Genomic DNA, 25,959 nt, shown 5'->3' with positions numbered 1-25,959 from the left:
TGCTGCGAACTCCTTCCTCTGTGGAAGTCAAGGTAATGAGTTTCCGAGAAATGGTGTACATTTCGTTGCATGTATCTTTACCAGGCAGCTCAGCTGAGAGGTTGAAAGTATAAAACTGTCATTTGCAACAGATGAGGTTTCAACATTTGTGTCGTTTGATTTGCGGGGATTGGTTTTTTGGAGGGAGGAGTGTGGAAGATGTACTGGGTCGGGGAACCAGTGGCGCTAGTGATAAGACAGACTTATGGGGGTTGAAATGGGTTTGAAAAGAGCAGCTTGTTGAACTGATAAGTGTCAGGCTCTAAGGGGAATATTGAAATGTACATCTATTTTGTGTCATGTTTCATGTTTGTTTGTAGACAAAGAGTGAAATAGACAACACTTCTGTTGTAAGCACAGGCTGTTCTGTGTTCCTCGGTTTGAAAACAACCAGATGACATATAGTGATACAATTCAATGGTTTAAAATTCGTATGTGAAGAACAGAAACACTGAATTTTTGCACGCTAAAAATGTGGAAAGTTCACGAACTTTGTGAAGATTAATTGAAATCATGCCGAAATATTAAATACTTATTCCTTTCAAAAATAGAAACCTGCAGTTTATAATGTACAGGGCATAAGCTGTTAATATATAGAAAACAGAGGAAGGGAAACCTGACAGAGGACAATGATGTTGTCAAAAATGTGCACTGGAAATTAGGTTCATTACAAATTACAGATGAAAGAACTCATACAGTATATTGTGGTACGTATCGCAATACAGGAATAATTATTGCAATGTATAAGACAGGCCAGTACCCATCACTACTAGTTGGGAGGATGAAGGTAATGAGGTTTCTGATGCTGGGTAGATACAAGTGATGATGTGGGGATGCATGTTGCTGTGGAGGCCTTGGAAGGGAGGATGTTGCGTGATGTCGTCAGCTGTATCTCCTCCCTCACATCCCCTGTGAAATGTTCAGCTCCAGTGGCAGGTTGTTGCACGTAGGTATAATGTATTTATAGCTTGGTTGTTTGCCAGGTAGTCAGAGTGCAGTATTTACTACCGTATTCTCTATAATCAATGATAGTCCATGATACTAAGGTTGAGTAAAGGGGGTGTGGGGTAGCCTAGTGGTTCAAGCGTTCGCTCGTCACGCCGAAAAACCTGGGTTTGATTCCCCACATGGGTACCATGTGTAAGGCCTATTTCCTCCTTCTTTGATATTCCATGGGTCCAAAAGAAGAGTTCCACTTGTCTGGAGTTCTGTCAGAACATTGGTGCTTGTTGTATCTGTGCCTGTCTTAGGCTGATAATTGGCTGATGTTATTTCTCAAAAACATGGAACGTAAACGTTTCACTATGAGATACAGCAAGTGTTTCTTTCCTTCAAAATTCCATTTAATGCATAGGCACTACTTTACACTTTTTTAACCTGCACTTAGGACCTCAAATTTAACAGCAATAACATCAACACTGAAGTCTTTGTTTGCATTAGGAAGTTGGAAGAACATGAAAACACTTTTTATGGATAGCCACTTCTTTATTCTTTGTCTGACCTGATGCTTCAGAGCTACGTCATCCGAGGAATTCTGAGTAAGTGCATGGAGTTAATAGATAAATATATTTATTACTTGCCCGTGAAGAGATCACCCGTTTAATAAACATACAGCTGTATTACACATTGTGTAATACCAAAACGCGTGCTTATGTACTCTCTGAACACGTTTCACGAACAAATATTGAAAACTCTCAACATCCCTTGGCTTATTCAACGACAATGCGTGTGGAGATGATAGATCATTGAGAGGAGCTTATGCACACTCGATTACCCCAGCAACCTTGTTGCTAGGCTGACGTCACATGGCATTGTTTCGCCGATGGATCTTGCAACAAAATTCCACAAATTACGTCATCCGGTATTGTGACGTGTTGTACACTTTGAGGTGCAAGGCCGGTTCCACAAGGCGATCGTATTGTAGCGCAACGACAGTCGTTAGTCTAAGTTAAAGTATGTGAGTTGCGATAAGCCCTACGATAATTTTGTGGAACGGACGCCTGAATTCTAAAGGTGGACCGTTGTATGGTATTAAATTCATACGTTTCAACTTTTGACGTGTTTGAAGTATTATTCTGTTAAACTCAATTGTACTATGCCGTGGATCGTGTAGGTTTCAGCCTGTTCATACTCAACAGTATAATTCTAAAAACGTTATAAATGGCAAGTAATAAATAAAATACTAAACTCGCTCCCGTGTAAAACCAATTTTATGAAACTCGTGAATAGTTGTGGTATCTAACTCGCTTTCGCTCGTTAGATACCACAACTATTCACTCGTTTCATAAAATTGGTATTACACGGGAGCTCGTTTAGTATTCTATATATACATGATATGTTTACAAATATCAAGGTGGGATGAATGTATAAAGTTAACAACATAATGACAAAACTTCGCCTGCTTACTTAGTATTCACCTGATGAAGGAGCAAGAAGCAGCAAGAAGCAGCTCATGGCAAAGAATGAAAGAAGTTGCTTTCCATAAAATATGTATTCAAGTATCAACACTGTCCTACCAGTTTCAGAATGTTGTGTGTGAGAAAGTATGCCTGGTTCTAGTGGAATCTCCTGCATCTCTATAGGATGTCCTCCTCCTCAGCAGCAAGTGTAGTTCTTCCACTGGTTTATCACCCCCGTCCCTCCTTCCCCCACAAGCTGGAGTTCTTATATTAGCAGGCTTGTATGACAGTACGTGGTGCTACAACACAGGAGTTTATCGCGATACGATACGAGGCCAACGATACAATACATCGATTTACAAACTCTGTATCGCGATTTGTACGATACATTATGTTACAAGTTATATTGGAGTAAAAACACATGAATAATAACAGAAATATTTCAACAACAGCTTTTGCAGGTTCTCTAGTATTTCCTGTTTGGCTATAAATGGCACAATATTTACAGTGTCCTCTAGCCTGTATGTTTCTGCCCCAAAATATCCCATTTTGATCTCTAAAATATTAATACATATGATTCAGGGTTGTGATTCACCTGCAAAAAGAAAGAATACCAACTTATGAAATAAAAGTGCTGTATCGGGATGCGAATCATATCGCACCCATAATATCGGGATATTGTGATATCACGACCTCATCATATCATTACACCTCTAATGTATGTATCTTGATTCAAACAATTTCCTATTACTGAGATTAAGTCTTGCTCTTACTGAAAATGCTTATTTTCAGTGAATTGACTATTTTTGATGATGATGATGATTGATGATGATGATGAAGATGATGATTGATGATGATATACAAATATTTTTTTGTGTTCATTCACATAGCAGAAATCAAATATATATACCGTATTCGACGTAAAAAGTGCCCAGGGCGCTCTCAAAATTAGAAATAAGGGGCTCTTATTAGAATATTATTTTGTCGAAAATAACCCAGAGTTTCTGCGGTTTATGCATGTTATGCTGACAGCCTGAAATGTTTATGTACGACAGATATATTTTTCCAGAATTTAATTGCCCATAATTAAGGGTGCAAATAACACACGAGTGCGTATTATACACAAATTATTAAGTATTGTGTACATTGATCAATCGGAAAGGGTGCTAATTGGGATTGTTCACGAGCCAATATATTAGCAAATATCGCCATGAGCGCTTATTAGAGCGGAGCGCTTATTACGTCGAATACGGTACATAAATATTCATGATCTCTGAGCTTTGGGCCTCCCATCCGTCATCATGCAAACTCTTTTGGTTCGCACTCTATTACATAATAATAATAGTAATGTTGTTATTGTTATTATCATTAAAAACACCTTGCCAAAGTAGCACATGTATTCTTATTTAAATCTCGGTCACAAGAAAGTGTTATGCTGGTATTCTGCATGATTTCCCTTGTACAGTCAAGTGCTGGGCTGGTGATAGGACAGACTTAGCCCTGCCAATCCTCTGTTTGGTATAACACTTGGCATAGTGTTGATTCCTTACTTGTTAAACTCATGTTAATACTGACTTTGTCACATGGTGGTCTTGTTGTCAACTTGTCCCAGGGAATGCCTGACAGTGTGAAGGCCACAAACACAGTGGGGTGGTGTGTGTTGCAGGGCTAGACTGGGAGTCAGTTTACTGTTACTGTCTGTATCGGATGGACTGATATGTACATTCTTGTACCCCCAACCACTTAAAGGACAACAGTAAGATCTGAATCTGATAATCTGTGCAATGATAAACATGACAAGTTTTGTGTCAGTATTGCCTGCTGTGTTCTTGATACTGCTGCTAAGATTTTGACGTTGACTGTTGCTTCTTTAATTCACAGAAATGGCATGAGGACATTTTAATTATTTAGGAACTTTTGACATTCATCCATATCATTACCAAATTGGAAAACAGACTCTTTTGGACTTTTTGCATGAGAAGCATTCAGTGTTCAAGCGATAAACTGATCTGAAATCCTGGATTTATGATGACGACATACTATGAACGTCTATGCCCAGTTGAAGGTAAGTCTTTACTGGTGAGAACGTCTATGCCCAATTTAAGTTTAGTCTTTATCAGTGAGAACGTCTATGTCCAATTTAAGTTGAGTCTTTATTGGTGAGAACGTCTATGTCCAATTTAAGTTCAGTCTTGATCAGTGAGAACGTCTATGTCCAATTTAAGTTCAGTCTTGATCAGTGAGAACGTCTATGTCCAATTTAAGTTTAGTCTTTATTGGTGAGAACGTCTATGTCCAATTTAAGTTCAGTCTTTATCAGTGAGAACGTCTATGTCCAATTGAAGTTCAGTCTTTATTGGTGAGAACGTCTATGTCCAATTGAAGTTCAGTCTTTATTGGTGAGAACGTCTATGTCCAATTTAAGTTCAGTCTTGATCAGTGAGAACGTCTATGTCCAATTTAAGTTCAGTCTTGATCAGTGAGAACGTCTATGTCCAATTGAAGTTTAGTCTTTATTGGTGAGAACGTCTATGTCCAATTTAAGGTTAGTCTTTATTGGTGAGAACGTCTATGTCCAATTGAAGTTTAGTCTTTATTGGTGAGAACGTCTATGTCCAATTGAAGTTTAGTCTTTATTGGTGAGAACGTCTATGTCCAATTTAAGTTTAGTCTTTATTGGTGAGAACGTCTATGTCCAATTTAAGGTTAGTCTTTATTGGTGAGAACGTCTATGTCCAATTTAAGGTTAGTCTTTATTGGTGAGAACGTCTATGTCCAATTGAAGTTTAGTCTTTATTGGTGAGAACGTCTATGTCCAATTAAGTTTAGTCTTTATCAGTTACGTCTTTATCAGTGAGAAAGTCTATGCAGGTTTGTTCAGGACGCTACTTTGTCTCTCTGATGTTGTAGGTCTGCAGTCTCACCTATAATAGCTGGAGTAATCTGTCTTAGCAAGTTATCCTAAGGCAGTTTCTTTGAAACATACACATGAAACCGCCCAACCAGTCTTTGAGATGAGCTTGCAGTTTGTGATGAATTTGTCAGCGTCTACACAATCTACATCAAACCCTTCTGACATTTAAACGACAAGCCACAATTTTTTCTGTCTCGAGATAACAAAGTTTGACCTGTGTCAATATCCTACCAAATCAAGAAGGTTTTACCCCACATGGAGAATCTGGTGTTTATTTTCCTCATGGGATTGGATGGACTGTACAATTTGAAATTTGACGCATGCTGATATATGATTATTAAGAAGGTACGTGAAACTGATGTCAAATGACTGTATCGAGTACACCTGCAGATGTGCAATGAAGTGAAATAGATTGATGTCAGTAACACCTACTGAGAGAGAATCAGATGTCAGCATGCACAAGAGATCCATGTGAATATTCAGCTTTGAGGTATGGTCAGGCTTAAATTCTGTATCTGATCAGCTGTTGTGTGTAGTCATGTTGATATGAGTATAGAGAAATGACAGATTAACGATTGTCATAGAAAGATCGGATGATCTTTAACTTCTTTTGAATAGTATATTACGCATCACAGGAAGGGTCAGGATGATGTCAGCTATAGAGTTAACTCACTGGTAATCAGGGTGATCTGAGAATGAAGCAGGAGACGGATACAAATCTGTACAACATACATGTGACATGCTGAGTGCATTTGTAGGCATTTTTTTTGTCAAATTGCCTTATAATTATCTTTGCCTGATGACTGCAAGCGCCATGTGCTTCCTACATAGAGTGAAACAAACCCTTGTAGACAATGACAGGTATCCTTTGTCCTCGGTGTAATCTTGGAAAAAATGAACCCCAAGGAATCATTCACAGTGCAGCAGATTACAGCCTGATCAGCTGTTTGTGTGTAGTCATGTTGATATGAGAATAGAGAAATGTAGAAGGTTGTGTGTGATCTGGGATAGGAGAATTTGAATTTGGTGTGTTTACATTCGGATTAGTTTTATCAAGACATGAGAAGATGTGCGTTGATTTGAATTAGGGATATTTTTATTTGAGTATATATAGATGGGAATGTAACACATGTATTTGTTTTTGTAGTTCATGGAAGATTGTTTATGTAGTTGGTGAATATGTTGGTGAGATGAGATTATGATAATGTTTGGCTTCTGTTTTGAAGAAGGATCCTGTAATGTTTTTGTTGATGCACGTGTGCATGCGTGCATGCATGTGTGCGTGTATGTGTGTATGTGCGTTAACATGTGTTGATGCATATGTGTTGATGCATATGTATGCATGAGTGTACATATGTGTCCTGTGCTTATATGTAGACATAACAGCAATCCATCAGAAAGTGAGGGTTTTATTTTGCCTATGCTTGTTGTAAGAGGCAAACAATTAGATCGAGTGGCCAGGCTCAAATGTGTCTTTTGTGAGTCTTTGTACTCGGCGTGGAACGTTGATCACGATGTCCATCACTGATTTGTCAGGACCAAACTCAATTATTTACAGGCTGTTATATATTTCTTTCTTTCAGGCGATGCAAACTAGGAGTATTAGTTCAAATTTTAAAACTTTTTTAAAAATTTAATTGTTCAGAACAGACTGTACAGTGAGTGAGAAACTTGAGATGATGTACGTGTTTCCAAGATGCTTCAGCCTTTGATTGGTTTCAATGTGAAAACAGCAACTGCTTTCTTCTATTACAAATCAATCCGCTTTAGAACAGATATCAGACTTTTAATATCACTAACATTGACATGATCCTACCACATATGCGATTGTCCAAAGTTCTTTTTACCTTGATGGGGACGGGATCAGAGAAGGTCCCAGCCATTGAGGAGTGTTCAGAAAGGTTTAGAGTTATCTCCCTTTTACGTATTTTAGTGAGTTATTACCAATCACAAATATATCACTCAACTATAACCTTTCCTCGGGCACCCTTGAGTTCATTACAAAAACTAAGGGTTATTTTCAGCCTTTTCCAAGACAGCTTTTCTGGCGGTAGATAATTTTAGCCATTTATCTTGTCACAGCAAGTATTTCCAAATGACTCGGGCAGATAAAGTGCCCAGATTGCCTGGTACAGATCTAAGGGAAATAAAGTCAGGTTGGTCTTCTTTAGATAAAGACAAGGGGAGCTGGTTCCTGCTTTTGTGAGGAGAGGAAGGGCCAGAGGTTGTTTATCCCTGCCATGAAGCATCTTGTTTCAATCACACAGTAATCAATGTTAGCTTTCATGTGCATTGGTTACCTGGTTTTAAAATGTTTTCGTTTTGGCCGTTTTTCCCCCATTACATCTGACGCCCCCAAAATAACAAGTTTGTCAGCTTGAGTTATCTTCTCCATCAGTGAGGGCTGTCTGTGTTAAATTGTTGCTCTGTGTGAGATGGGAGATGGGAGGTGAAGGGATGGGGTGGGGATCTTAGGGCTTCTAGAACATGATCAGGAAGAGGGCTGTCAAAGGTTACATACACTTTTGGGTCATGGAAATTTTTTAAAATCTTTGAAAAAATGTCAATTGGTTTTGTGTTTTTAATAAGAAACAATATGAGCTACCCAAAAGAAGTCAAAGAACACCACAATTCAGTGTTAGAAATTAACACTAGTCCTTAGTCCTTGCCAAACTGCCCAATAGTAAAGGTATCAAGGACTAGTAGAAATTTGCCCTTTTTAATGGTTTTGCTATGATATTATAAGGGGCTGCCTCCGTGGTCTTTTGGTAGAGCGTCTGCCCAGAGAGCGGAAGGTCCGGGGTTCGATCCCCGTCCGCGTCATACCAAAAGACGTTAAAAGATGGTACTCTAGTTACCCTGTCTGGCGCTCGGCATAAAGGGGCTAAAACAAGGACTGGTCGGCTCGGAGTCAGTATACTGTGTCTGACTGGGGTATTCATCTTAAACTGCGGCATGGTATCTCAGTGAGCTAGCACTATAAATCGGCATCAGTCCAGACTAGTACAAGCAGCCACGCAAACAGGTGCATGCACGTCGTTATATAAGTGCAATAATTTTGGACGCGACGTTAAACCCAATTTCACCTCACCTTATCATAAGGACTAGTGGACGAAAACTGTTAGTTTCTGACACTGCAACTGGAAGACTGGGTGTTGCAATACCCACCAGCCAGGACAGATTGACGATGTCATATAGAAAGATGGGATGATCTTTAACTTCTTTTGAGTAGTATATTACGCATCACAGGAAGGGTCGTGAAAAAAAACTAAGAGTATTTGGAGAGGATCACACCCCAAAACTGTCAAAAATTGGAGAATGTCAGGGAAAACAGAAACAGTAAATAACAGAACAGATCTCTGGCGTGGTAGAGGACATTAGCTGACTTACATAATGAGTGTGATGATGTCAGCTATAGAGTTAACTCACTGGTAATCAGGGTGATCTGAGAATGAAGCAGGAGACCGATACAAATCTGTACAACATACATGTGACATGCTGAGTGCATTTGTAGGCATTTTTTTGTCAAATTGCCTTATAATTTTCTTTGCCTGGTGACTGCAAGCGCCATGTGCTTCCTACATAGAGTGAAACAAACCCTTGTAGACAATGACAGGTATCCTTTGTCCTCTCGGTGTAATCATGGAAAAAAATGAACCCCAAGGAGTCATTTAGAGTGCAGCAGATTACAGCCTCTATGCACCAGTTGGATCTCAGTCAGGGTCTTCTAGTTTACACATCTCATAGACACACATCACACATCACACATCAGAGTCTTCTAGTTTACACATCTCATAGACACACATCAAACACAACACACATCACATAGACACACATCACACATCACACATCACACGGCAGGGTCTTCTAGTTTACACATCTCATAGACACACATCACACATCGGAGTCTTTTTTCAAAAGCAGAATGATTTTCTCAACAGCTGCATGAATTAACCCTTCAAATTATAACTGGAATAATGTTAACAGCGGCGTACGTTAACCCAACTCACTCACTAACCCTTCAAATTCCAAATTTATTGCAATGTCATTTTGTAAGATCTAATCACATTCACTTTTGCCAAGTTTGGGTTTGATGAAATATGTGTTTGAGAATTTATTTATTTTAATCATTTATGTTATATTTTGAGTAAAAACACAAATATTAAATTGCAGCGTTGGTTACTTTCATGTCTGCTGTTGGTGAAGTACTGTTGGTGAAGTACTGTTGGTGAAGTACTGTTAGTGAAGTACTGTTTGTGAAGTACTGTTAGTGAAGTACTGTTGGTGAAGTACTGTTGGTGAAGTACTGTTGGTGAAGTACTGTTTGGCTCAATGTTGAACCTGGCAATATCAATTTCAACCAACTGTGATTTCCTACTCATTTCCTGTAGGGGGGCACGGGTGTCCCAGTCAACTAAGGCACTGCAATTTGCTGTGCAGGGTTGCGTCCCTTGGGCACACCAGAAACCTATGATTGTGGTTTTGAATCCTGGTTTGCCCCGATTATGTTTGTAGGTTTGTTAGCACCATACCCCTGCTCGTGGGTTTCCCCAGAGCAGTAAACGTCTGAGACCTGTACGGCTTCGAGAAGCAGTGTTAAACTAAACTCACTCACTCACTCACTCACTCACTCACTCACTCACTCCTGCAGCATCGCTTTTTGTCGGACACATTTGACTTTTCAAATACTGATCATAACCAACATCTTTTTCACTATAATAATCACCGCCATAATTTGAATCATAATAGATTAGTCCTCTTATTGTCTAGTTTAACTTTCTATAAAATGTTAAGAAAATACCTTTCAATCTAGAATCGGTTTTCAGCAACCCAAACTTATCCTGAGAGGTGACTAGCAGGATCGGGGAGTCAGGCTCTGTGACTTGGTTGATAATGACATGCATCAAACAATTGTGTGGATTGATGCTCATAATGTCGATCACTGGATTGTCTGGTCCTGACTCGATTATTTACAGACTGCCATCATATAGCTGGAATATTGCTGAGTGTTGTGTTAAACAACAAACAAACAAACAAACAAACAGACAAAAGCCTTTCAATCTGGTTACACTTAGGGTTAACAGTGTTGTATCGGTCTGTGGATGCACAGGAGAGCCTCACTCTGGAGCAGCATCATAGGCCCGCTCCAGACTTCTTGGCAACTACCAAGTTTATTTACAGCTCCGGGCAGTTCCAGAGTGGCTGTTGATTTTAAACTAACCAGTATAATTGCAAGTTAACCAAGCTGCTAAAAAACCAACAAAGATAAGTACGACTGACATGGCTGATTGACTTGGTATGTACCTCACTGAACTGTGGCCGATGCATTTGTGTGAGAAGCCATTTGATTCGTTGAGTTTCTTCTTTTCCTCTACTGCACCAGGTGTTGAAGGATTAGTCATTGAGTCAATATTGACACGCTTTTTTCTTTTGTGGTTTTCAGATTAATGCAAACCAATTGGGTTAGTCGAAATGAAAGAACAAATTTCTGATGCTCAATATATTTTAGTTTGTTTGGCATTGAAAAATTTGGGTTGGTGGATTTTGTGTGACAAAATAAACAGGTTTTGGGCTATGGCTGCGATCTGTCCACAAACTGAAAAATAAATAAGTGTTGCTTGACCTTGATGGGAGTCGGGGGCACGGGTGGCCCAGTCGTCTAAGGCGCCGCGATTCGCTGTGCAGAGTTGCGTCCCTTGGGCACGCCAGAAACCTATGATTGTGGGTTCGAATCCCGATTCGCCCCGATTATGTTTCTAGGTTTGTCAGCACCATACCCGTGCTCGTGGGTTTCACCGAAGCGGTAAACGTCTGAGACCTGCATCACTTCGGGCTTTCCTCCCACATTAAGCTGACACGCCGCGATATAACTGGAATACTGTTAAAAGCGCCGTTAAACTCAACTCACTCACTCACTCACTTGATGGGAGACAGTTGTGTGATCAACAGCCTCAAGCCATGACATAACAAATAAGTAATTTTATGGTGGCAATCATAGGCAACCAGATCTTCAGCATGAACCCAAAGTCTTAAAATAGCTCAGCCTTGGTCTTTTCCCACTTCTCATACTGTTATCAAAATGATCAGTCAGTAATTTAGTGCTTATAAAGGGATTTTTTATCAAGGTTAGTGAGCCAATGAGGTTGTTTGTATTTCGGTGAGTGAGGTATTTAGGTGAGTGAGCGGGTGGGTAAGTGAGTGAGTGAGTGAGTGAGTGATGCCACTTTTAGCGATATCCCAGCAACATCAGAATGAGACCTGTTTGACACATTTACCTTTAACATATTCACAGAGGAATCTTAAGCAGAAAAATTATTTGGATGAAATATTTGTTTATGATTTACAAAAAATATCTTTTCAGCTGAATGTGGGTCAATTGAATAAAGCCTGCATCCAATGATACTGATTGAAATACAGTTATCTCCAAGTGGAATGAGTCATTGTAGATGAGTGACAGGTTTGTCATATCTGTTACCAGTGACTGTCACCATTCCCGAACACACACCTGGACTGTTTGATTGTTACGTCCAGACAAACCTACCTGGGAAATGGTCCATGGAAGGTCCCGTTGGAATCATGGCTACGATTGCAAGATCTCATTTTATCAACTGACATAGACAAGATCCTTGCAGTTATGTTGTGGGCTTTTTGAAATCATATTGAAATCTCTTAGGTGGGGTAGCCTTGTGGTTACTCGTCACACCAAAGACCTGGGTTCAATTCCCCACTGCTGGTATAATGGGTAAAAGCAGTGTAAAACCTCACTCACTCACTCACTCACTCACTCACTCACTCTAACAAAACCCACCCACTCACTCACTCACTCAGTTTGGGTGAGTAAAGTTTGGGTTTTTAGTTGACGTTACCTGTTACTGATTGTGTGTGGAATAGAGCTGGTAGAGAGCTGTCATACAGTAGAATGTTGCTGAGTGCAGCGTTAAACAGCAAGCAAGCAAACAAACAAACAAACATTTAATTCATGAAGCAGGCCTAATGTGATGTTATGATCATGCTGATTATAATGTTCTTATGGATTATGCCTGTTGTCTTTAGGGGTGATATGGGCTGGATTTAGCCATATAAAACATGCACAAGTGCAACCTATTATTGAAAAATGCAACCTAATATTTATGTCCACATGCACCAAGGGCATGTCAAAAATACCCGTGAAGATCCGGGGTAGAATAGATGTTCAGCAACCCATGTTTGCTGTAAAAGGGGACTCTACTTGTTGTAAGAGGTGACTAATGGGATCAGGTGGTCAAGCTCGGTGACTTGGTTGATGCATGTTATCGTATCCCAATTGGTAGATCGATGCTCATGATGTCAGTCACTGGATTGTCTGGTCCAGACGTGATTATTTACAGACCGCCGTCATATAGCTGGAATGTTGCTGAATGCGGTGTTAAACAAAAAAGAAAGGCATGTTAAAAAAAACAAAAAAACTTTGTCAAACCCAATCTCGGCCAAACAAAATCGATCTTTGAAAACACTCAGTACCTCTAAAGTTTATTGACCATAATGCGTGCGTCACTTATCTCTGTTAAAAATTCCTTAAATCGAGTCTTGCTTTATTACCCAAGAGGGAATTTGCCTTACGTCAGACAGAGTTCACAGGTACAGAAAATAACAGTGATGTGTAGCACACACAGATGCACATACAATCACAAGTACGTAAAATAACAAAGAAATAGCAATGCATATGTGGAAGTGTACTGCATACCTCATACATATGAATAGATATGACGTCAGTGCAACAGATTGCCAAGAAATACTTTCTTTCTACCATAAGTATTCATATACCGTATTCGATGTAATAAGCGTCCACACTAATAAGTGCCCACAGTCCTAATTAGCACCTCTTCTGATTGATCAATGTACACATGTATTTATTAGTGTATAATACACACTCGTGTGTTATATGCACCCTTAACTATGTGCATTTAAATTCTGGAATCGTCAATACGTATGCGCAAACTTTTCTTTTGTATTATTTCAGGTTCATATATGTACCTAGAAATTTACGATCTTTCAACTTTTTTTTTTTTCACCAAAATTATATTTATGATTTTGAGAGCACCCTGGGTGTTTATTATGTCGAATACGGTAGTTGTCTGACTTTGATTGTGGCTGTGTGGTCGCTTGTCAGAGAAAACAGAACTTTGTGAAAAGGATTCCTTGAAACTAGACCTGGTTCTTTAGAAATACGAAACTATTGTTGGTGTAAATGCCTGATTGTTTTGGTCAAGCATGCTTCCCTTCAGACAGATTGCTCGAAGTCTGTTTGGGTAGTCCAGGATAGCCACAGGGTGTCAAGCCCAAAATAACCACACATGTTGACTGATTAATTTAGCGCCATGGAATTATTTGGATGGGGAATTTTCTCCTCGATTGCATGCATTATTCATCGCATAGGGATAGGTCAGCACTGCATTTAACCTTTCATTATTGAAACCGACATGCACGGACTATTAAGATCTCATGACAGTGACAAGTCCTTTATTCGTTTATTCGGCAACTATCCAGTCCCTAACCCTGGGTGAATAAAAATTGTCTTTTATCTGCCTTGCCCTCTCTGTAGGTTTTGTCAGGGTGATAAAGATGCAGGAGACTGCCATGTTTGTAGCTACCTGTGATGGATTAGCGGGTGTTTGGTCCTGATAATACCAGCTCACCCTTGCTCGCACATAGCCCAGCCCTGGTGAGATTGACGTGTTGACATGGTCACACTCGGCGAAATTGACGTGTAATTGACGATGCGGGGGAAAAAAGGTAACGGCACCTATCTGAGACTGATTGTGGTATTGATCTGTATATGTCGTGTTTTACTGCTGGATTTTGTAGTATTTTCTTGACATTGTCAGCTGGTTATTGTGACAGGTGGTAGCTGAAGGTTATCAGACATACCTGAGGTAGATACCTGGTACATCACAGCCACCTGCATCAACAATATGGAGACTATACCTGCATTGTATATAGTTACAAATATTGATGTTTTTATGACTTTATGAAGTTTATGTTGAGTTACCTAATACTAGGGCTGGGACGGGTAACTCGGGTACCCGGGTTTGGTGGGTATTGAGTAGGAGCCAGGTACTCACAGGACTACCCGGACCCGTGGTTAGACACGTGATATATTGTTTAATGACAAAAATGATCTAGAACTCCATGGTTACACTACAAGTCACTGGGGCAGTTGGGTAGCCTAGTGGTTAAAGCGTTCGCTCGTCACGCCGAAGACCCGGGTTCGATTCGCGACATGGGTACAATGTGTGAAGCCCATTTGTGGTGTCCCCCGCCGTGATATTGCTGGAATATTGCTAAAAGCGGCTTAAAACCATACTCACTCACTCACTACAAGTCACTAATGTTCACATTTCTTTCTGACTATGCACCCATTTCTTCTGATTTGTCATATGGTTGAATAAAGATATAACTTAATTCAACTTCAGTGTATGAATGACCAGATTGTTTAAAACATGTATCTAAATACGTTTGGCCAGGGCTCTGCTAAAAATGTCAATTTTACTGAAGAAAGTTTATACCCATGTTTGATGGTGGCTAAAAATGAAGCAAATATGGAATAGTTATTCAATGGTGATGTATTCGATACGGGTATCATGGCTGTGTTTTGGAGTTCTCTCAAGTTTGCATTGTTTCAGCGACTCTTTTCACTCCATTTATGTTTTGATCATGTTCCTAATTTTTGGTTCAAATTCAATTTTAAAATGTGTACTCTCTTTTGCCTGGCAATTTATTACATACCTGTAGCTACAGAGATTTTCATTTGAGTTTATAATCAGAAAAACAAGCATCTGCTACATTGCATCGATACTAATATTCTCTCATTTCCATGTTGTCTCGGTGTCAATGATGGCCTGGTTTTTAAGACCTTACTGTGATTTCTCAATCAACATATATATTGTTTGAATCAACTCGACAAGTAGTTCAGGTTTGGAGCAGAGATTAGAAAGACAAGTCGCTGATATAGAAATAAAGTACACCTCACATGTTCATCTCCGCGGTCCGTGACTTTAGTCACATGCCTGAAGCCTGACTCTAGTCTAATATTTTTCTGTTTATTAAGCTCAGCTAATAACTGTCCTTTTGTTAAGACTAATATCTGATGAAATGTCTCCCAAAACATGTCCAGGCTTGTTATAGGCTACTCAAAGTTGTTTGGCACAGGTTGACAAACTTCCTGGGAAGAAAAGAATCATTTCCAAACATCAAGCTGAATTATTTCCCAATATTTTTAATGTTCCGAGCAGTAATTTCATGCTTAATTTAATGAGTTATCTTGGAAGTCATCACAGTTCAGTGGAACAAGTGATTGCGTTTTGATCTGTATCTTACAGTTTTGTTTCCATTTATCTTGTTTATGTTCTTGATAGACAGATTACTTGTGCTGGGTTGCACCCCTTTGCCATACCAGGATCTGCTGATTGTACATTCATATCCTAGATTCATCTTGATTATGATCCTTGATGTGTTACCTGTGTTCGAGGAATGCTCGTCTGTGTCTACAATTTGCCATACTGCATCACTGATCCCTGTGTTAATTTGTATATCTTGATGTGACTTTGGTTACTTCAAGATTATGCGCACATGTTCCTATGAGTTTTACAATAATGCGTCATTAATTTATGTGACACTGGTAGCACACCTGCCTGTGTTTCGAATTGGCTAAATATATGGGACCAAAGTGCAACTTGCTTTTCATGTCAACATGCAACTGGTGCAAGTTAAATCAAATTCCTGAAATCAAGCCCTGATTGTGGTGCTTGGTTTCTTTCAAGGAATGAAAGGGGTCATGGGTGTTCCGGGGGGGGGGGTGGGGGGCGGTCCAAGGTGGCGCCATTCACTGTGCAGACCTGCACATCAGCCTTCCTTCCATATCAAGTTAAAGGGTCAGTACAAAGACAACTGTGTGTCTTTAAGTCATGCATGAAATAATTTTCGAGTGTGCCGTTACATGCCAGATACAATTCTCAAACGAGAGCTCTGCACAGTGAAGCCGACAACGCAGGCACTGCACAGAGTAATCGGACTTGATTCATGTTTTTTTTAGCGGCAAATTGAAGAAATAGATTGTATGTTTTTCGTTTGTTTACAAACAAGAGACCCTTTGGTCACGTGGTAAGCCGACACCCGCGGTGTGGTCACTGGAGCAGAATTTTGTTCGCAGAATAAGACGAGCAGAGCCAAGTAAACTCGGGGGGGGGGATTGGCTATTGTTTACAACAAAGCTTCAGAAGGGTCTATGTCATGTCCCTTTAACTGAAATACTATTCAAAGAAAAATAAAACCCAACTCAGTCAGTTTTTAGGTGACTGCTGTGAACTGCCTCCCTACTCGTAAGGATCTACTTAGATCGGAATTAAAATTTGATGAAAGAAAGTAAACACACATGCACTTAATTTTCTATGTATTTTTAAAAATTTGGGGTTAACAGATGCAGAACCCAAGTAATAAAGAATCACGTCTCAGTCTCTTGAGTGCTTATTCCTTGAGCATAGTTTTAGGAGCTTGTAACAAATAAGCATTATTCTGCCAGAGGAAGCATTACAGTGTATTCAGTCAGGTGGATCTTACAATCTTCACAGACTCCTGGTTTGGGGGAAAATGCTGACTTGACATAATCAGTAAATGTTGCAAGTTGGAAAATATGGTTGTTAGATTGAATGATTTATTTTGTGTCATAAAACTGTCCCATATTTTAAGACTTGTGTCCATTATGTTTCTAAAATAGCACATGAATCTCAACTTGAATGTCAAATTATGGTAGCAGTCCATTTGTCAAATTTGGTGTCAAACGTTTTCAAGATAATTGACTTTTGTTTCTTGCGTCATACTTGGTAAAGCTAGGTCTTCTGTTGTTGTTTTCATCAATGAATGGATTGAGGAGAGGTGTTCCTTAGAAATTGGAACTGATATTTATGGACATTTGTTATGAACTGAAGGGAAATATATATTTCCATGTCACTGCCGATATTGCTGATAGTGTATTAACGTGGTCACCCACTTTATTAGGCTCTGAAAATATTGCAATACATTTGTTAAAAGGGATGTTAATGTGATGTAAGTCTGCTGTATGTCATCAGGGGGTTGATTGAACTGCAGTTTTTTAACCCATGCCCAGCAAAAATTAGTACAAAGGGGTCCTGTTAATTATCATGCTAATAACTAAGTCAGTTGAAACCATTGATACCGGTAGCCTATTGTGAAAGATATAGTTTAATATTGAAGTGTGTTGATATGCATTTTAATATATATGTTTATATCATTCCACATGTACAATAACAGCACTACCGTATTTTCTTGAGTATAGTGCGCACCCATGTATAATGCGCACCCCCCTCTAGCGGGTTCAATATTTTGAAAAAAAAGAAATTTCAATATTATGCGCAGAAAAAAATTACACAGTCTTTTTATAGCCAGACAGTGTAATTACATGATTATTTTGCGTACTTCAATATGGATTTGTTGACATGGTATTTCCGGTGTTTCGTGTTCACAGTAATGTCTTTCCATGGGGGAAAAAAACATCCAAACTCATAATTCGTGTATAATGCGCACCCCCTTCTACACACTGTGTTTTTTCGAAAAAAAAGTGCGCACTATACTCAAGAAAATACGGTAAGTATGGCAGGTTGACCATGAATTGGCTTGTGAATATTTGTAAGGGATAGAGTCTCACCCTGGCTGACCACACTGGCCTGTAGATTGTCTCAAATCATATCCTGCATATAGAGGAGTCATCACGAGTGTTTTTTAATATGGGTAATATCAACCGAGTCTTAGTTAATCGGTATTTGCCGAGCCTTTGGCTTTGCATTAAACATTAACATCAGTAACTTGTCGAAATCTTACGTATAGATCGTGCGTAGTGATACATGTTTTCCATAGCCGTGTAAACCAAAATAAACAACCTCCTAACTCCTTTATGGCATATTCCTTCGCTGAGAAAAAAAGTTCCTCGGATTATTTTAAACAAAATACTTGAACAGACTTTTGCAGAATAATTGAAATAATGTCTCCAACATCAAAGGTATCCATGTTGCACCGGCGAAAAAGTCCCACTTCCGGTTATCTTATTTGCATATCTAATTTGCATACTTATGTCATTGGGGTATGACATACATGTTTTTATGTCATAAGCTTATGTCATGGATAAATGCTTTAGTTATATGATAAAGTGAGTTATTACTACTAAGGCAACACTTTATATTTTTAGAACCAAAAGCCATAATCAGAAAATGAATAAAAACTGGTTGTATTGATTGAAAATGAAAAGAAAATAACAACAAAAATCGAAAAAGAAGAAACTGTATATTTTTTAATAATATTTGATCAAATGCACAGTATATAGTCTTTCCACTGCAAATGCCATTTTATCAGGACAAAGCCTTCTCCAACAGAGCTTGTCCATGTCATTGTAAACAATATTACATCCTTAACTTTGAATAGCATCACCAACTGACGATGCCCCCCTCCAAAATAAAAATGGGCACATTTGTCCGAATGGTTCTCATGTCTACACCTGATTCTTATCAGTCTATGAAAGGATACACTTATTTGTTCTGTTCAGATGTCGACTTAAAGCATGTCTGATGTTCTTTCAAATATATCATTCATTTGAAAGTAATGTGTTTCAAGGGTTTTAATCCCAAATGGGAAGTGCATTCAAGTAAGTCCTGATTATGTTTAGAGGCCTGTGATGAAGAAAGCTGGAAGGTGTGAAAGGACAATGATTACATGATGGTTCAGATGGTGCTTCTGTATCTCCATGAAGGGACCTGTTGGGATGCTAGTGTAGGATAGATCCACAGTCGACTAATGCTTAGTCTCTGAAATATGTCATTTTGATAGAAACATTTAAATTGAAAAGGAGGCCCAGGAGATTAGAGATTTAGAAACTTGTCAAAAATCTAGACTTGCTTCATTTTGCATTTTTAGGGCTATAGCATTACAGTAAGGTCAAGGCGGAAGGAAAGATAGTATAATTCAGGGACTGAGATAGGCTAACATCTAGTCTCTGAAATGAACATATAGTACAGAAAAAAACAGTTCAATTTATCTTAACAAAAATATAATAAAAGGGAGCCCAGAGACTCTTTTCCTGATACTGCAGTAATCTGGACTTGCCAAACATTATAGACTTGCAGGGGCTGTATTTGATATATTTGTATCATGGTCTGAGACAGAGGCTAAGGTCCACAGCATCCCATGCATGTAGTGAGAGCCAGCAAATAGTGGCAGTGTTCAAAATTAAGGAATGTCATATGGTTCTCGACTCTTGCTGACATAGTATTTGAATTTGGGGACCCCATAATCTTCCAGATTGTTGACACTCTGGTCATGACAAGGACCCATTGAATTGAAGGCTTAATGTTGGTTACAATGTGTGATCTGGGCTTCATTCCAGAAAAGATCTTAGCGCTATTGTGAATACCATAGTTTAACACAGACACACGTAAGTATATAGCTGCAGAGCCAGGGATGCTCGTGGAACAAGGCTAACGAGGATGTGTGTCAATGTTCTCCAACAGTGTGGGTCATTGCCATTTGTTGTCAACTACTGGTTTACTTACCCACTGTTGATAATGTTTAGACTTCCATGAATAAGCTGGAATATTGCTGACTTGTTTAAAACAACATTCATTCATTTTCAATCATTCATCCGTCCAAGAAAATGATGAGAAACTAATGATATCTGAATCTGATTAGTACTATAAAGTATAATGGAGACACACATGTCAACATGATCCATGCACTCCGACAAGATGGGACAAGAGAAGCAGCTAGGAAGAGAGAGGAGTGTAAAACAACGTTCATTCATTTTCAATTATTTATCCATCCAAGAAAATGATGAGAAACTACTGAAATCTGATTCTGATTAGTACTATAAAGTATAATGGAGACACACATGTGAACGTGAGCCATGCACTCCGACAAGATGGGACAAGAGAAGCAGCTAGGGCGAGAGAAGGGTGTAAAATAACATTCATTCACTCATTCAGGGAACTGATTAGAAACTTCTGCAATCTGAATCTGATGAGTACCATAAAGTATACATGAGACACACATGTGAACATGATCTGTGCACACCTTACCGGTGGGTCTTGAGAACCAACCAGGGCGAGAGAGAGTTGTAAAACAACATTCATTCATTCATCCAAGGAAGTGATGGAGAAACCTCTGCAACCGGAAGCTGACAATAGTACACTGAAGTAAACATGCAGACCAGACATGTGACCATGATCCATGCACACCTACCAGATGGACCTTGAGATCCAACCAGGTCCAGAGAAGGGGTGAACTTTGGGAAACAGAAAAACCTAGGTGGTGAGCAGCTGTGTGATGCAGCATTCCTGATGGAGAGTGTATACACATCCACGGCTGACTCCAATTACCTGAGTTTCCCATGTTTACTCCTGTCTGAGAGGGAAAGCAGAAGGCAGCATCGTGTCCATAGGTAGTGCAACATACCATGCTTGTCACATGCTAGTTGATGTTTAATATACCCGCCTGCTCAGCAGTCGGAGAGGGTCTATTTCGCTGACGGGACAGTTAGTTTTGAAAAGTGGTGCACCTGATGGTTGAGCTATTATTATTTACCTTAAGTTACCAAAGCAGTTTTAATTCAATGTAAGAGTTAAATTAACTGTAAACATGAAACACATTATTCAGTTACTTCAAGTTTCTGTCGATCCCCGGCCGCGTCATACTAAAAGACGTTAAAAGATGGTACTTGTTGTTACCCTGTCTGGCACTCGGCATTAAAGGGCTAAAACAAGGACTGGTCGGCTCGGAGTCAGTATACTGTGTCTGAGTGGGGTATTCATGTTAAACTGTGGCATGGTATCTCAGTGAGCTAGCACTATAAATCAGCATCAGTCCAGACTAGTACAAGCAGCCACGCAAACAAGTCCATGCACGTCATTATATAAGTGCTATAATCTTGGACGCGACGTTAAACCCCATTTCGCCTCACCACCTCAAGTTTCTGTCCTTATTTTCTTCTGGACAAGTGCTTGAAAGTAACATTTATTCTGCACCTGATCCAGACTATGAATGGTTGAATGACTTGGAATTTGATGAATGAAATGAGTTTAAAGTTACTAAGCTGACAATCCACCAGTGTATTGTTATTTTCTGAGATCTGACATTAATCAGTACTATTCGTATGTTTACCCTTTTGTAACTTTTGTTCGTTAGTCTAGAAAATTCTGGACTGGTAACATTTTATCTGGTCTGGAAACTGCAAACTTGCTAGGCCAGTTGTCTGACTGAAATTTGGGGGAATTTTATACATTGTGTCGTTTTATTGAAAAATGATCATCTCTGGGATAAGTGTAGATGATGGTTGTGTTTGTTTGTTGTTTAACGCTGCACTCAGCAATATTCCAGCTAAATGACAGCGGTCTGTAAATAATCAAGTCTACCAATTGGGATACTAACATGCATCAACCAAATCACCGAGCTTGACCACCAAGTCAGTCGCGTCTTTTGACAAGCATAGTTGCCTTTAACATCAAGCATGGGTTGCTGAAGACCTGTTCTACCCCGGATCTTCATGGGTATGGTTATGTAGAGTGTGGGGATGATTGTATGCTGATTTTGTTACTGCAACATCCTAAGCATGATGACAAGAATGGGCATCACTTTGTACCCATGTACAGCGTTAGAACCTGGCACTAGTCCTATAGTCCTTGCCAAACTGCCCAAAAGTTAAGTTATTAAGGGGTTTGCTATATGTTATCATTATATTAAGGACTAGTGGACTAAAACGGTTAGTTTCTACCACTGCATGTAGGGATTCGAACCCAGGTGTGTATACATGTGAGGAGTGGATGCTTTGACTGCTGGGCTACCTTATCCTCAATGAGGCTGAAATGCACCTATTCTACACAAAAGAAGTTAAAGACCGCCCAATATTTTCAGATCACTATAGTTAGACTGACATGACATGACATGACATGAAGAATCGGTTGTCCTTAGCTTCTTTTAAGTAAATATAGTTTTGTCTGGGCACTCTTGAGAGTTTCGCTTTCACTGTCAGGAGATTGTCTATCTGTATGTGTGAGTGAGTGAGTGAGGTTTTACGCCGCTTTTAGCAATATTCCAGCAATATCACGGCGGGGGACACCGGAAATGGGCTTCACACATTGTACCCATGTCGGGAATTGAACCCGGGTCTTTGGCATGATGAGTGAATGGTTTAACCACTAGGCTACCCGACCGCCCCTTGTCTGTATGATCTTATGGCAAAGTTCTTAAGCCACTATGCTTAATGTGATCAACAAATTTGACTTCTTTACATCTGGACATACAGAAAAGAAGTGATGGCTTCCGGCCATGCGCATGTGAAGTTGCATTTCCTGTGGAGGACAGGGTTTTCCACATAACTATTAGTTATGGTGACAGTGGTGAGGATGAGGAAATTGTAGTGCGATTAACAGCCTGACAGGATATTTGGCTATGATGTAATAAAGGTAATGTTCTTCAAATTATACACAGTGATAACTCATGTTTAGTTTTTCTGCCACTATGTGGACTTTACATATTGTCAGCAGGTTGATCTCAAACCTCATTCTCATTCATGATTTGCCAACACACAAACCACTGCCATTAAAAAGATTATTGGCCCATTTGTAAACCCCCTGAAATACAACAGAGTCTAGTTTAGGATGAGTATATATGAGGTCAGACTCCATCACCAGATGCTGGTTTCTTAAGTGTTAGTTATGATTAATTAGAATGTACATGCTACTGCTCTGCTCCCCCACTGAGATTACCATGTCAATCATGGCGAGGACAGAGTGTACATTGACGCCATCTGATAACGATTAAATGGTGCAATTACTGGGATAATTAAAGCAAGATCCTGCAGCAAGTGATTAGATTGATGAAATAAACATTTGTTTGTGGATGCAGGGGGCACAAAGGCGTAGCTTCCTTGGTTGTGGAACTGGAGAGGATGTGTTCTCCCAACTGGACGTCACAGAGATGAGGGTGATTGGACTGTTTGTTTGGGCTTGTAGCCAAGACACAGGACACAGCGACCTGTGTTTCGAAGTGAAATATACCAGCTCACATTTCAGTTATTTATTTTTAATTCTGAGAATTTGAGTAAATTTGAGTAGCATTAAAACTTGTGTGATAGCACTGTGTCTTAAAGGACAGGGTGAGACCAGGGCATGTATAGAGTTAATGTGTGTTGTATGTGTAACAAGATTGTTATTGTGGCAGCTTGTTTAAGTTGTGATGTGATAGTGACATGAGTTTTCGATAAGGCCTTTGATGCCATTGCACTGTTTATTGTTTGGGTAAATTCATGGACATATCTTGTTTCTGATGCTGGTGACGGAAATGTAGAAGTAATCTCACTTTGAAGGTGATGAAATTATATCATACCATTGCAGTCTCATTCTCACAAGGATAGTGTCTCATGCACAGGAATGCATAGCTCTACGAAAAAATAAATAAAATATTAATCTTTGTATCCTATGTATTTGGTGAATATTTTTTACAATTTTTTGGGCACAGTTATGTATTCCTGTGCTTTATGTAAGTGATTGTTTCCTTATCTGGACCCTGACATATAACTGCACAGTAAAGAGCAAGGGCACTTAAAGTTGTTGAATCCAGAGTCTGTTTCGGTTCTTGATGGTTCTTCTGTCACGTTATCTCACTGTTCTCATATATAATAGGTGTCAAATGTCTAGCAACTGCACAAGAGGAATTCTATGCTTGTTGTCGGTCCCAGTTTACCAGGTATTTCTTGGGTTGGTAGACTGACCTTTGCAATAACTTGTCTGTCCGATTTAAGGGAAATTAACCCAGAATACTGAAAGAGTTACATGTTCGCTCATATGGGATATTTGATTATAATAAAATGATCATCTTGATGGGCACAGTTCAAGACTGTACAAACTTGTCGATATGTAAAGAGAAAAACCTGCTGAAAAGATGGTTGAAGATTAGGTAAAGTTGGTAGGGGTTGACGCTTTTATCACAGACTGCAGTTGATAACAAATTGTTGAAAATTGTCTTTTTAACTTTACAGGAAGAACTTTTTTTGTGTGTGTGTGTGTGTGTTTAAGACACTGGTATGTCCAAGACAAAATGCCCATTTGTTTACTTCCAGACCTGCTGAACCCTATACTTAGCTGAATGTGTCAAGGAATAATCCAAAGTCCCAAAACTAATAATACCCTCCCCACAACTCAGCTGCCCCTCATCATGAAACAGGACACTTCATGTTTATAAAACATGTCATAATTCCAAAAGCATCACAGCTGATATGTGATACCTAAGAGCAAGAGGGGCAACTTTGGGTAATATTCATGTCAGCATTGCATGATTGTCCTCAGATGACCTCACAGCATCCTTACAGCACTTCAAAGGGATCGGTGATCCAAGACACAATTGGTCTCCTCCATTTGGGCTCATCAGCATTCAAGTCATGCAAACAGCTGCAAATTTGTCTGTCACAGTGCTCTGTGATCAGGCCATTCCGAAGGGCAGAAATTAAGTAGAAGTCCCAACTCCACCTTCAGCTTACATAGTTGGAGCAAGATGAGGAAATTCCCGCCATACCTCACACCCACCCTGGCAAGCCTAATGGCACGCCAAGCAGAAAATTGACCCTGGCACCCATCTCCGTAGGGCCATCAGCACACTGACACTGGCAGCAGGCTGGCACGATGAATGGCCTGGGTCGCAGGGTTTTGTTTAGGGTTATCAGCTGGTCTGTTGTAAAAAAACTCATCGGGTTACTACTGTGAAGATTGGGGGTAGATACATGAAGAACCTAAGGAGAGGTGTTGGTGGCCAGATCGCTTGTTGTACCTTGTGTGGAAAGAAACTATTTTCATTGTACTTGTAGATGGGCAGTGAATGATGTTTCTGTAGACTGACAAGTATTGTATTGAGGGTATTTATTTCATGATGTGGGTACAGTGAGTGGTCTTTGTAATGAATTGAGACATTCCAGGGAGGACCTGGCCTAGTCATATAAGGCCCTGCATTTCGCTGTACAGGGTTGCCTCCCTTGGGCACACCAGGAACCTGTGATTGTGGGTTTGAATCCTGGTTGCCTCGATTATATATCTGGGTTTGTCAGAACCATATCTCTACTCATGTGTTTCACCAAAGTGGTAAAAATCAGGGCTTTTCCCAACATGAAGCTTACACGCCGTGATATAACTTGATTACTTTAAAAAGGGGCGTTAAACCTGAGTCACTCACTCATCCATGTAAGACCAAATGAAAACACTTTATTGAGATATGATAAGTATTACTTGCTAAACTATAATTATATGCAATGATGTATAAATATTACACCATGATAACTCATAAAAGCACTTAATGTGGATCTAATTATTATAGGAAAACTTAGTATAAATGTTATATCATGATAGTAAGATCAATCAAAAACAGCAAGCTTGCAATTTGTCAATTATTGTAGTTCCATATATATGTTGACCTGTGTTTAACATATTCACAAAGAACCTGATTTGTTTCATGTTTGACCAGCCTTGACCATGTGTGTATCATGTGATGTACTCCATCATCTACCTACAGTAACATATCTACCTC

General features: G+C 39.5%; 1 protein-coding gene across 6 annotated transcripts in view; it reads left to right on the top strand.

Annotated features, from left to right (window-relative positions):
* LOC124148647 (ack-related non-receptor tyrosine kinase-like) overlaps positions 1 to 25,959 on the top strand; it is a 177,738-nt gene that overhangs the window by 40,473 nt on the left and 111,306 nt on the right. The window contains exon 1 of one of the 6 annotated variants that reach the window (XM_048394067.1): positions 5,677 to 5,697. The exons of 4 other annotated variants lie outside the window; for them this stretch is intronic. Coding sequence is in view for 1 of the 2 variants with exons in the window: in XM_048394063.1 (XP_048250020.1) it covers positions 14,109 to 14,124 (16 nt within the window). In the remaining variant the exon portion in view is untranslated. Of the gene's footprint in view, positions 1 to 5,676; positions 5,698 to 13,979; positions 14,125 to 25,959 lie in introns of those variants that run through there. One more of the 6 variants, XM_048394063.1, reaches the window with a different exon arrangement.

The sequence above is a fragment of the Haliotis rufescens genome, unplaced genomic scaffold, assembly GCF_023055435.1.
Source record: "Haliotis rufescens isolate VD_foot unplaced genomic scaffold, xgHalRufe1.0.p SCAF_13, whole genome shotgun sequence".
NCBI classification, from domain to species: Eukaryota; Metazoa; Mollusca; class Gastropoda; order Lepetellida; family Haliotidae; genus Haliotis; species Haliotis rufescens.
This window is presented reverse-complemented; position numbering and strand designations above follow the sequence as displayed.